A 14,323-nucleotide genomic window follows, 5' to 3' on the forward strand; every position below is an offset into this window, starting at 1 on the left:
AATAATCAGATTTATAATGAAATAATTTGCCCTGGCAAATATTCTTATACTTACCGGTGTAACCTACTACCTTATTCCAGTTTGATACGCTGCTTCAATGTATTCACTCCCATATCAGCTAAAAATAGAACGACATCACGTTTTGGTCGCAAAGAAAAGGCACATGGCTTAGGGGCTGTTTTTAGGTTGTCAATCAGCTAGTCATCCTTTCTAAACAAAATGCATTTTGGGGGATTCTAATGCGGCTACAATGTTGTTTGGTTTATTGTTTGAACAGTCGCTGAGATTATATTTATATTATACACTATAGTTTATATACAAGGACCAGAGTTTGGCCTGCTTCGTGTTCTCATTTTTGCCGTGGATTTATTTTTAGCGATTCTGGTATCGTCCCAGCCCCTAACACACACACACACCCATCAGCCCCGTCCCCACCCCAACTCCCCCCAAAACACCTAACTAACTAACTCAATCCTCTACTCCCATCTGAACAGAACATGAGTCCCAAACTCTCAAAGCAATTACACTTTCCTAATACCTCTTTAATTAGCTTGCTAATTAACACTCACAGAAGTATTACAGTACCTTATCAAGGCTGGAGCACAATGCTAACACGCTAGGCAGGATAAGGATAAGGTTACACACACACACATGTGCACACACGCACGCGCACACACACACCAGATGTGAATCTGAAGTTGACGCAGACAGAATTAGTTAGATGTATGGCATGGTGAATGAGAGATTAAAGAGAGAGAGAGAGAGAAACTCCAATTGAAGAATGGACAGATGAACACACAGCCATGTGTCCTATTGAATTTTCCGATGCTGAAAAGCAGTAGAGGTGAAGCCACAATGTCACTGCATCCAAACCTCTCTCTGTGTGTGTGTGTGTGTGTACATATCTGTGTGTCTGTACGTGTGTGTCTGGACCTTTCCCTCCTCCCCTCCCTTTCCCTCCTCCCCTCCTCCCTTTCCCTCCTCCCTTTCCCTCCTTCCCTCTTCCCTCCTCCCTCCTCCCCTCCTCCCTTTCCCTCCTCCCTCCTCCCCTCCTCCCTTTCCCTCCTCCCTTTCCCTCCTTCCCTCTTCCCTCCTCCCTCCTCCCCTCCTCCCTTTCCCTCCTTCCCTCCTCCTCTCCTCCCTTTCCCTCCTCCCTTTCCCTCCTCCCCTCCTCCCCTCCTCCCCTCTTCCCTTTCCCTCCTCCCCTCCTCCCTTTCCCTCCTCCCTTTCCCTCCTCCCCTCCTCCCTTTCCCTCCTCCCTTTCCCTCCTCCCCTCCTCCCCTCCTCCCTTTCCCTCCTCCCTTTTCTTCTTCTCCTCCTCCCTTTTCCTCCTCAGCCTCCCCCCTTTTCCTCCTCAGCCTCATCCCTTTTCCTCCTCTCCTCCTGCCTTTCCCTCCTCCCCTCCTCCCCCCTCCCTTTCCTCCTCCCCTCCTCCCTCCATCCCAGTCTGTCCCCTCTGTCTCTGCTAGCTGCTGTGCCCTTCAGTCTAGTGATGTTTAGGATCACATACACACACACACACACACACACACACACACACACACACACACACACACACACACACATTATGAGAAGTGTGTGTGTGTGGTGTGTGTCCTTGTGTGCAACACTCTCATCGATCACACACACAAACGAAGCACGCTGGGATCCGTGTCAACTCTGATGTCATCACTGGGTATTGACGTGGAATTGATTTTGTCCAGTGGGCCGCGGGGCTCATGGGATTGGTTCACTTCAATAAGATATTTAGCCTTCCCTGTAGCTCAGTTGGTAGAGCATGGTGTTTGCAACGCCAGGGTTGTGGGTTCGTTTCCCACGGGGGGCCAGCACAGAAAAAAAAAAAGTTATGAAATTGTATGAAATGTATGCATTCACTACTGTAAGTTGCTCTGGATATGAGCATCTGCTAAACGACTAAAATGTAGATCCAGTTGGAAGTAGAGAGAACTTAGTGACTCAGGACCTTCTGTCAGACCAACTTCTGCCATTATGTGGAATTCTGTGTGTTTGTGGCCCTATCCCCTACATAGTACACTACTTTTGACCAGAGCCCTATGGGTCCTATTCCCTATATAGTACATTACTTATAGTACACCCTCCATGCCCACCTGATAGGGTAGTCGGCTGCGCTGAGATTGATGAAGAAGTCCCAATTCCAGTCGGCCATCTTGAGAAGGTCGTCCATGCTACGCAGGTACATGGTGAGCAAGCTCGCCCCGCCCCAAATGGTGGACATCCTCCAGGAAGTAACACGGACGTTGGAGTACTGGCTCGCTAGAGCCCCCACCTGTCTGTGGAGGTAGTTGGAACGCTGGGGGAAGGGAAGAAAGGTAATGGGTAAATTAATAGAGGTCTGCATGTTTACCTGGTCTGCATGTTTACCTGGTCTGCATGTTTACCTGGTCTACAGGTTTACCTGGTCTACATGTTTACCTAGATGATCTTACCTGGTCTACATGTATATAATAGTAGTGTGAGGTATGGTAGATGATCTGTAGTAGTCTAGATGTATATAATAGTAGTGTGAGGTATGGTAGATGATCTGTAGTAGTCTACATGTATATAATAGTAGTGTGAGGTATGGTAGATGGTCTGTAGTAGTCTACATGTATATAATAGTAGTGTGAGGTATGGTAGATGGTCGTACCTGGTCTACATGTATATAATAGTAGTGTGAGGTATGGTAGATGATCTTACCTGGCCTACATGTATATAATAGTAGTGTGAGGTATGGTAGATGACCTTACCTGGTCTACATGTATATAATAGTAGTGTGAGGTATGGTAGATGGTCTGTAGTAGTCTAGATGTATATAATAGTAGTGTGAGGTATGGTAGATGGTCTGTAGTAGTCTACATGTATATAATAGTAGTGTGAGGTATGGTAGATGGTCCTACCTGGTCTACATGTATATAATAGTAGTGTGAGGTATGGTAGATGGTCTGTAGTAGTCTACATGTATATAATAGTAGTGTGAGGTATGGTAGATGATCTTACCTGGTCTACATGTATATAATAGTAGTGTGAGGTATGGTAGATGGTCTGTAGTAGTCTACATGTATATAATAGTAGTGTGAGGTATGGTAGATGGTCTGTAGTAGTCTACATGTATATAATAGTAGTGTGAGGTATGGTAGATGACCTTACCTGGTCTACATGTATATAATAGTAGTGTGAGGTATGGTAGATGGTCTGTAGTAGTCTACATGTATATAATAGTAGTGTGAGGTATGGTAGATGACCTTACCTGGCCTACATGTATATAATAGTAGTGTGAGGTATGGTAGATGATCTTACCTGGCCTACATGTATATAATAGTAGTGTGAGGTATGGTAGATGGTCTGTAGTAGTCTACATGTATATAATAGTAGTGTGAGGTATGGTAGATGACCTTACCTGGTCTACATGTATATAATAGTAGTGTGAGGTATGGTAGATGGTCTGTAGTAGTCTAGATGTATATAATAGTAGTGTGAGGTATGGTAGATGGTCTGTAGTAGTCTACATGTATATAATAGTAGTGTGAGGTATGGTAGATGGTCGTACCTGGTCTACATGTATATAATAGTAGTGTGAGGTATGGTAGATGATCTGTAGTAGTCTACATGTATATAATAGTAGTGTGAGGTATGGTAGATGACCTTACCTGGTCTACATGTATATAATAGTAGTGTGAGGTATGGTAGATGGTCTGTAGTAGTCTACATGTATATAATAGTAGTGTGAGGTATGGTAGATGATCTGTAGTAGTCTAGATGTATATAATAGTAGTGTGAGGTATGGTAGATGGTCTGTAGTAGTCTACATGTATATAATAGTAGTGTGAGGTATGGTAGATGATCTTACCTGGTCTACATGTATATAATAGTAGTGTGAGGTATGGTAGATGGTCGTACCTGGTCTACATGTATATAATAGTAGTGTGAGGTATGGTAGATGATCTGTAGTAGTCTACATGTATATAATAGTAGTGTGAGGTATGGTAGATGGTCTGTAGTAGTCTACATGTATATAATAGTAGTGTGAGGTATGGTAGATGGTCGTACCTGGTCTACATGTATATAATAGTAGTGTGAGGTATGGTAGATGGTCGTACCTGGTCTACATGTATATAATAGTAGTGTGAGGTATGGTAGATGATCTGTAGTAGTCTAGATGTATATAATAGTAGTGTGAGGTATGGTAGATGATCTGTAGTAGTCTACATGTATATAATAGTAGTGTGAGGTATGGTAGATGACCTTACCTGGTCTACATGTATATAATAGTAGTGTGAGGTATGGTAGATGGTCTGTAGTAGTCTACATGTATATAATAGTAGTGTGAGGTATGGTAGATGATCTGTAGTAGTCTACATGTATATAATAGTAGTGTGAGGTATGGTAGATGATCTTACCTGGTCTACATGTATATAATAGTAGTGTGAGGTATGGTAGATGATCTGTAGTAGTCTAGATGTATATAATAGTAGTGTGAGGTATGGTAGATGATCTTACCTGGTCTACATGTATATAATAGTAGTGTGAGGTATGGTAGATGGTCTGTAGTAGTCTACATGTATATAATAGTAGTGTGAGGTATGGTAGATGGTCGTACCTGGTCTACATGTATATAATAGTAGTGTGAGGTATGGTAGATGGTCTGTAGTAGTCTACATGTATATAATAGTAGTGTGAGGTATGGTAGATGGTCTGTAGTAGTCTACATGTATATAATAGTAGTGTGAGGTATGGTAGATGATCTTACCTGGTCTACATGTATATAATAGTAGTGTGAGGTATGGTAGATGATCTTACCTGGCCTACATGTATATAATAGTAGTGTGAGGTATGGTAGATGACCTTACCTGGTCTACATGTATATAATAGTAGTGTGAGGTATGGTAGATGGTCTGTAGTAGTCTAGATGTATATAATAGTAGTGTGAGGTATGGTAGATGGTCTGTAGTAGTCTACATGTATATAATAGTAGTGTGAGGTATGGTAGATGATCTTACCTGGTCTACATGTATATAATAGTAGTGTGAGGTATGGTAGATGGTCTGTAGTAGTCTACATGTATATAATAGTAGTGTGAGGTATGGTAGATGATCTTACCTGGTCTACATGTATATAATAGTAGTGTGAGGTATGGTAGATGGTCTGTAGTAGTCTACATGTATATAATAGTAGTGTGAGGTATGGTAGATGGTCGTACCTGGTCTACATGTATATAATAGTAGTGTGAGGTATGGTAGATGATCTTACCTGGCCTACATGTATATAATAGTAGTGTGAGGTATGGTAGATGGTCTGTAGTAGTCTAGATGTATATAATAGTAGTGTGAGGTATGGTAGATGGTCTGTAGTAGTCTACATGTATATAATAGTAGTGTGAGGTATGGTAGATGATCTTACCTGGTCTACATGTATATAATAGTAGTGTGAGGTATGGTAGATGGTCTTACCTGGTCTACATGTATATAATAGTAGTGTGAGGTATGGTAGATGGTCTGTAGTAGTCTACATGTATATAATAGTAGTGTGAGGTATGGTAGATGGTCTGTAGTAGTCTACATGTATATAATAGTAGTGTGAGGTATGGTAGATGATCTTACCTGGTCTACATGTATATAATAGTAGTGTGAGGTATGGTAGATGATCTGTAGTAGTCTACATGTATATAATAGTAGTGTGAGGTATGGTAGATGATCTTACCTGGTCTACATGTATATAATAGTAGTGTGAGGTATGGTAGATGATCTGTAGTAGTCTACATGTATATAATAGTAGTGTGAGGTATGGTAGATGATCTGTAGTAGTCTACATGTATATAATAGTAGTGTGAGGTATGGTAGATGGTCTGTAGTAGTCTACATGTATATAATAGTAGTGTGAGGTATGGTAGATGATCTGTAGTAGTCTACATGTATATAATAGTAGTGTGAGGTATGGTAGATGACCTTACCTGGTCTACATGTATATAATAGTAGTGTGAGGTATGGTAGATGGTCTGTAGTAGTCTACATGTATATAATAGTAGTGTGAGGTATGGTAGATGGTCTTACCTGGTCTACATGTATATAATAGTAGTGTGAGGTATTGTAGATGATCTGTAGTAGTCTACATGTATATAATAGTAGTGTGAGGTATGGTAGATGATCTGTAGTAGTCTACATGTATATAATAGTAGTGTGAGGTATGGTAGATGATCTGTAGTAGTCTACATGTATATAATAGTAGTGTGAGGTATGGTAGATGATCTTACCTGGTCTACATGTATATAATAGTAGTGTGAGGTATGGTAGATGGTCGTACCTGGTCTAGATGTATATAATAGTAGTGTGAGGTATGGTAGATGGTCTGTAGTAGTCTACATGTATATAATAGTAGTGTGAGGTATGGTAGATGATCTGTAGTAGTCTACATGTATATAATAGTAGTGTGAGGTATGGTAGATGGTCGTACCTGGTCTACATGTATATAATAGTAGTGTGAGGTATGGTAGATGGCCTTGAACAGGCGTTGGAACTGCCGAGACGCTCTGCCATGGACCACCAAGACGAAGGCGATGCGAACAGGCACAGCAGGGGCAGTCTGCTCTGAGCCCTCATCCCACTGTACATTCACATTGGCCTTACCTGGACACACACACAGACACACACGTACACACAGGGAAGGTAGGAAGAAGACAGGGGTAACTTTATTACTGAAGAAATGCTATGTTAAATGGTAGAGTGCACAAATAGAACGTTTTATAGAAAGTGTCATTTCTATAATTGTGCATGCATTAAATGCCAGGATGTCATACTAATTTAGGCTTTTCATCTAGTGGGAATTCACTGCACAGTATTAAGGAAAATAATTGTTTCCAGACCCACGTGTGTTTAACAACAACAACTGACAATCAGAATAGGGGGATGGGCTTTACCAAAATGATCCAATGGTGGGGGACAACCCAACTGGGCATTAGATGATGACTTCTCAGTATGGAGGAGTAGTATGTTGATGTTTGTTGCAAACATTTTTACTAAACTCTCATTCCTTTCCACACACACACACACACACACACACACACACACACACACACACACACACACACACACACACACCACACACCACACACACACACACACACACACACACACACACACACACACACACACACATACGTGAGCGTGCACACATACACACACACATACGCACGCATACACACACATACACACACACACACTCTCTCCCTCTCTACCATTGGTGGTTGGTGTAAGGTCCACTCTGTGTGTATAAATATCCCTCTCTCCCAGCACACCATGCATCCCTGTCTAGGCCCCTCTCTGAGGCACACAGGCAAGGCCTTACAGAGGAGCTACATTGGGGCATTGTGAAAACAGTATGTTTTTACCTTCCTGCTACACTGAGGCGTTGTGAAAACAGTAGGTGTTTACCTTCCTGCTACACTGGGGCATTGTGAAAACAGTAGGTTTTTACCTTCCTGCTACACTGGGGCATTGTGAAAACAGTAGGTGTTTACCTTCCTGCTACACTGAGGCGTTGTGAAAACAGTAGGTGTTTACCTTCCTGCTACACTGGGGCATTGTGAAAACAGTAGGTTTTTACCTTCCTGCTACACTGAGGCGTTGTGAAAACAGTAGGTTTTAACTTCCTGCTACACTGGGGCATTGTGAAAACAGTAGGTGTTTACCTTCCTGCTACACTGGGGCATTGTGAAAACAGTAGGTTTTTACCTTCCTGCTACACTGGGGCATTGTGAAAACAGTAGGTGTTTACCTTCCTGCTACACTGGGGCATTGTGAAAACAGTAGGTTTTATGTAAGCAATGCTTTTCATTGACTACAGTCCCCTCGAAGCTCATCACCAAGCTCGAGATCCTGGGACCTAAACACCTCCCTCTGCAACTGGATCCCGGACTTTCTGAGAAGCCGCCCCCAGGTGGTGAGGGTACGATGACCCTCAACATGTGTGCCCCTCAGGGGTGTGTGCTTAGTCCCCTCCTGTACTCCCTCTTCACCCACGACAGTGTGGTAACGCACAACTCCAACACCATTATCAAGTTTGCTGATGACACGACGGTGGTAGGCCTGGTGCTTCTACACCTGCATTGCTTGCTGTTTGGGGTTTTAGGCTGGGTTTCTGTACAGCACTTTGATATATCAGCTGATGTAAGAAGGGCTATATAAATTTGATTTGATTTGATCACCGACGACAATGAGACAGCCTACATGGAGGATGTCAGAGACCCGGAGCTGATCGAGGACTAAAGGAAATGGAGGGGCGAGCACACATCCATCCACATCAATGGGGCAGTAGTGGGCTCCCGAGTGGCGCAGCAGTCTAAGGCACTGCATCTCAGTGCAAGAGGCGTCACTACAGTCCCTGGTTCTAATCTGCATTGTTGAATAAGGACTCGTAAGTAAGCATTTCAGGGTAAAGTCTACACCTGTTGTATTCGGCGCATATGACAAATACAATGTTATTTTATTTGAGGTTTTTACCTTCCTGCTACACTGGACGCTTAACTTTAGTCCTAGGACAATGCAGCCAACCAGCCAGCCAGCCAGCCAGCCAACCAACCCAGCCAACCCAGCCAGCCAACCAACCCAGCCAACCAGCCAACCCAGCCAACCCAGCCAACCCAGCCAACTAGCCAACCCAGCCAGCCAGCCAACCCAGCCAACTAGCCAACCCAGCCAGCCAGCCAACCCAGCCAACTAGCCAACCCAGCCAACTAGCCAACCCAGCCAGCCATCCAACCCAGCCAACTAGCCAACCCAGCCAACCAGCCAACCCAGCCAACTAGCCAACCCAGCCAACTAGCCAACCCAGCCAACCCAGCCAACTAGCCAACCCAGCCAGCCAGCCAACCCAGCCAACCAGCCAACTAGCCAACCCAGCCAACCAGCCAACCCAGCCAACCAGCCAACCCAGCCAACTAGCCAACCCAGCCAGCCAGCCAACTAGCCAACCCAGCCAGCCAGCCAGCCAACCCAGCCAACCAGCCAACTAGCCAACCCAGCCAACTAGCCAACCCAGCCAGCCAGCCAACCCAGCCAGCCAGCCAGCCAGCCAACTAGCCAACAGCCAACTAGCCAACCCAGCCAGCCAGCCAACCCAGCCAACTAGCCAACCCAGCCAACTAGCCAACCCAGCCAGCCAGCCAACCCAGCCAACTAGCCAACCCAGCCAACTAGCCAACCCAGCCAACCAGCCAACTAGCCAACCCAGCCAACTAGCCAACCCAGCCAACTAGCCAACCCAGCCAACCAGCCAACTAGCCAACCCAGCCAACCAGCCAACCCAGCCAGCCAGCCAACCCAGCCAACCAGCCAGCCAGCCAACCCAGCCAACTAGCCAACCCAGCCAACCAGCCAACCCAGCCAGCCAGCCAACCCAGCCAACTAGCCAACCCAGCCAACTAGCCAACCCAGCCAGCCAGCCAACCAGCCAACCCAGCCAACTAGCCAACCCAGCCAACTAGCCAACCCAGCCAGCCAGCCAACCCAGCCAGCCAGCCAACCCAGCCAACTAGCCAACTAGCCAGCCAGCCAACTAGCCAACTAGCCAACTAGCCAACTAGCCAACCCAGCCAACTAGCCAACCCAGCCAACTTGCCAACCCAGCCAACTAGCCAACCCAGCCAACCCAGCCAACCCAGCCAACTAGCCAACCCAGCCAACTAGCCAACCCAGCCAACCAGCCAACTAGCCAACCCAGCCAACTAGCCAACCCAGCCAACCAGCCAACCCAGCCAGCCAGCCAACCCAGCCAACTAGCCAACCCAGCCAACCAGCCAGCCAGCCAACCCAGCCAGCCAGCCAACCAGCCAACCAGCCAACCCAGCCAGCCAGCCAACCCAGCCAACTAGCCAACCCAGCCAGCCAGCCAACCCAGCCAACCCAGCCAACTAGCCAACTAGCCAGCCAGCCAACTAGCCAACTAGCCAACTAGCCAACCCAGCCAACTAGCCAACCCAGCCAACCCAGCCAACTAGCCAACTAGCCAGCCAGCCAACTAGCCAACCCAGCCAACTAGCCAACTAGCCAGCCAGCCAACTAGCCAACCCAGCCAACTTGCCAACCCAGCCAACTAGCCAACCCAGCCAACTAGCCAACCCAGCCAACTAGCCAACCCAGCCAACCAGCCAACTAGCCAACCCAGCCAACCAGCCAACCCAGCCAGCCAGCCAACCCAGCCAACTAGCCAACCCAGCCAACCAGCCAGCCAGCCAACCCAGCCAACTAGCCAACCCAGCCAACCAGCCAACCCAGCCAGCCAGCCAACCCAGCCAACTAGCCAACCCAGCCAACTAGCCAACCCAGCCAGCCAGCCAACCAGCCAACCAGCCAACCCAGCCAGCCAGCCAACCCAGCCAACTAGCCAACCCAGCCAGCCAGCCAACCCAGCCAGCCAGCCAACCCAGCCAACTAGCCAACTAGCCAGCCAGCCAACTAGCCAACTAGCCAACTAGCCAACCCAGCCAACTAGCCAACCCAGCCAACTAGCCAACCCAGCCAACTAGCCAACCCAGCCAGCCAGCCAACCCAGCCAACTAGCCAACCCAGCCAACTAGCCAACCCAGCCAACCAGCCAACTAGCCAACCCAGCCAACCAGCCAACCCAGTCAGCCAGCCAACCCAGCCAACTAGCCAACCCAGCCAGCCAACCCAGCCAACTAGCCAACCCAGCCAACCAGCCAACCCAGCCAGCCAGCCAACCCAGCCAACTAGCCAACCCAGCCAACTAGCCAACCCAGCCAGCCAGCCAACCAGCCAACCAGCCAACCCAGCCAGCCAGCCAACCCAGCCAACTAGCCAACCCAGCCAGCCAGCCAACCCAGCCAGCCAGCCAACCCAGCCAACTAGCCAACCCAGCCAACTAGCCAGCCAGCCAACTAGCCAACTAGCCAACCCAGCCAACTAGCCAACTAGCCAGCCAGCCAGCCAACCAGCCAACCAGCCAGCCAGCCAGCCAACTAGCCAACTAGCCAACTAGCCAGCCAACCCAGCCAACTAGCCAACTACCCAGCCAGCCAACACTAGTCAGCCAGCCAACACAGCCAACTAGCCAACTAGCCAGCCAGCCAAAACCAGCCAGCCAGCACCATCCAATCATTCTAAAGCTATAGATATCCTCTCCTCTCCCTTACTGCATCATCAAAGAGACATATAATCATATAAATTAAATGCTGAATCTAAACCTTAAACTTTCTGGGCGGTTGGATGACAGAGTCTATCTTTAGTCAAGCTCTGCCCCCCCACGCACGCACGCACGCACGCACGCACACACACACACACACACACACACAACACACACACACACACACACACACACACACACACTCACCCACACCCACACCCACACCCACACACACACACACGCTTTACTCAGCACTTCTCTATCTAACTCCTGTACTAACTAGTGTGTAATTACACTGGCTTGGCGTGGGCACTGCCCTATAGTGAGTATAGTAGTATACATTGCAGCTCAAATGGCACCCTATGCACTATATAGTGCACTACTTTTTACCAGAGTGTAGAATAAAGTGAACAGGGTGGTGTTTGGGACACAGCCATAGAGCAGGGAATGTGGTGGAATGTTCCCTAAATAGATCAGGCACTGGCAAGGCAGCCTCCCTGGGGAGTTCTAGATGGAACCCTCGGGAGAGCCCTTACTTCTGTCTCCAGGGTGACAAGTACCCTTTCCCTCCCTCTGTCTTTCTCTTCCCTCTGGGGATGGCGAGGTGACAAGGAGAAAAGACAAGGAGAGGATACAAGGAGAGGAGACACAGGGAGGAGACTAAGCAAGGAGGAAAGGATAGGTGACAAGGAGGGGAGACAAGGAGAGGTGACAAGGGGAGGAGACAAGGGTAGGATACATGGAGAGGAGACAAGGTAAGGAATCAAGTATGACTGTGGCGGTCATGTAATTTTGGATGAGGGTAATTGTCCAGCCAAATGACTGTGGTCTCTGTACTAACCGTTCAAATAGCAACAAAAAAGTAATAACATGTATACATTTTTAGATGCACATTTTCTCCTTTCCTCCTCCACTCCTGACCACGTGCTGACATAGAAATAGAATGAATAGAGTGAGAGGTTCCAAGCCCGTTCTATTCATTGTATTACAGGGCTGTGACGGTCATGGTACTTTGGATGATGGTAATTGGCCAGCCAAATGGCCACGGTCACTGTAATAACCATTTGAAATAGCATTTATTTCTTATATCTACACTGAACAAAAATATAAAGACAACATGGAAAGTGTTTCATGAGCTGAAGTAAAAGATCCCAGAAACGTTCCGTACGCACAAAAAGCTTATTTCTCTCAAATTTTGTGCAAAAATTGAAAGACAGAGGGAGTGAAAGAGTACTTGTCACCGTGGAGACAGAAGTCAGGACTCTCCCGAGGGTTCTGTTTATGCTGTTCTGTGAAGGGAGCAGTACACAGCGTTGTACGACATCTTCAGTTTCTTGGCAATTTCTCGCATGGAATACCCTTCATTTCTCAGAACAAGAATAGACTGACGAGTTTCAGAAGAAAGTTATTTGTTTCTGGACATTTTGAGCCTGTAATCGAACCCACAAATGCTGATGCTCCAGATACTCAACATAATTGCAAAAGGGTTTTCTAATGATCAATTAGCCTTTTAAAATGATAAACTTGGATTAGCTAACACAACGTGCCATTGGAACACACGCCTATGCAGATATTGCATTAAAAATCAGCTGTTTCTAGCTACAACAGTCATTTACAACATTTATTTAACTAGGCAAGTCAGTTAAGAACAAATTCATATTTACAATGACGGCCTATGAACAGTGGGTTAACTGCCTTGTTCAGGTGCAGAATGACAGATTATTACCTTGTCAGCTCGGGGATTTGATCTTGCAACCTTTCGGTTACTAGTCCAACGCTCTAACCACATTAACAATGTCTACACTGTATTTCTGATCAATTTGGTGTTATTTTAATGGACCAAAAAAAACCTTTGCTTTCAAAAACAAGGACATTTCTAAGTGACCCCAAACTTTTGAACGGTAATGTACTTTTTGATTGTACATGTTATATCTTGTAATAACTCATTATTGTTTCCAGGTAATGTATCACTAGGCCTTTCTAGTACAGTAACTTCAGAAAGTATTCACACCCCTTGACTCTTACCACATGTTGTTGTGTTACAGCCTGAATATAAAATGTATTAAATAGAGATTTTGTGTCACTGATCTACGCACAACACCCCCATCATGTCAAAGTGGAATTATGTTTTTAGAAATGTTTTATATATTTATTAAAAATGAAAAGCTGAAATGTCTTGAGTCAATAAGTATTCAAGCCTTTTGTTCTGGCAAACCTACATCAGTTCAGGAGTAAAAATGTGCTTAACAAGTCACATAATAAGTTACATGGACTCAGTCTGTGTGTAATAATAGTGGTTAACATGATTTTTAAATGACCACCTCATCTCTGTACCCCACACATACAATTATCTACAATTCTAATCAGAATCAGAATCCCATGCTCTAAGTATAAAAGCAAAGCTTGCTTTTATATAATAAAAAGCTTGAAAGGTAGTGGAATGGGGTAATGTCTTAGTGTGGGGTGGGAGGAATGCAATACACTCCCTTGTACGCGGTACAAATCACACTATTGTCAGAGCACCTCCTGGAAGAATATGAATCAGGCTGTTTGAGAAGGTTTGATTCCTAAGCAACCTGCCTACACATTGTTGGAAGAACAATACACCAATATAGCTGCTGTAGTAGGTCAAAGCTTTGTGCTGGAAAACCTTGGTAGTGCATGCATGAAGTACGCATTGTGAATTTCCTTTCTTTTTCGGGTTCAGACCAATGCCTACTTCTCACTTAAAAGAATATAGATACACTGAGTGTACAAAACATTAGGAACACCTCTCTAATATTGAGTTGCACCCCCGTTTGCCCTCAGAATAGCCTCAATTCATCAGGACATGGACTCTACAAGGTGTTGAAAGCGTTCCACAGGGATGCTGGCCCATGTGGACTCCAATGCTTCCCACAGTGTGTCAAGTTGGCTGGATGTCCTTTGGGTGGTGGACCATTCTTGATACACACAGGAAACTGTTGAGCGTGAAAACCCAGCAGCGTTGCAGTTCTTGACACAAATTGGTGCGCCTGGCACCTACTACCATACCCCGTTCAAAGTCACTTAAATATTTTGTCTTGCCCATTCACCCTCTGAATGGCACACATACACAATCCATGTCTCAATTGTCTCAAGGCTTAAAACTCATTCTTTAACCTGTCTCATCTACACTGATTGAAGTGGATTTAACAAGTGACATCAATAA

At 45.8% G+C, this 14,323-nt stretch overlaps 1 protein-coding gene across 1 annotated transcript in view; it reads right to left on the minus strand.

The window, feature by feature from the left end:
• LOC106606223 (xylosyltransferase 1) overlaps positions 1–14,323 on the minus strand; it is a 59,080-nt gene that overhangs the window by 26,016 nt on the left and 18,741 nt on the right. The window contains exons 3-4 of the mRNA XM_045719648.2: positions 6,448–6,620; positions 2,109–2,311 (exon numbers count right to left, since the gene is read on the minus strand). Coding sequence (XP_045575604.2) covers positions 2,109–2,311; positions 6,448–6,620 — 376 coding nt within the window. The remainder of the gene's footprint in view (positions 1–2,108; positions 2,312–6,447; positions 6,621–14,323) is intronic.

The sequence above is a fragment of the Salmo salar genome, chromosome 06 (assembly GCF_965601325.2).
Source record: "Salmo salar chromosome 06, fSalSal1, whole genome shotgun sequence".
NCBI classification, from domain to species: Eukaryota; Metazoa; Chordata; class Actinopteri; order Salmoniformes; family Salmonidae; genus Salmo; species Salmo salar.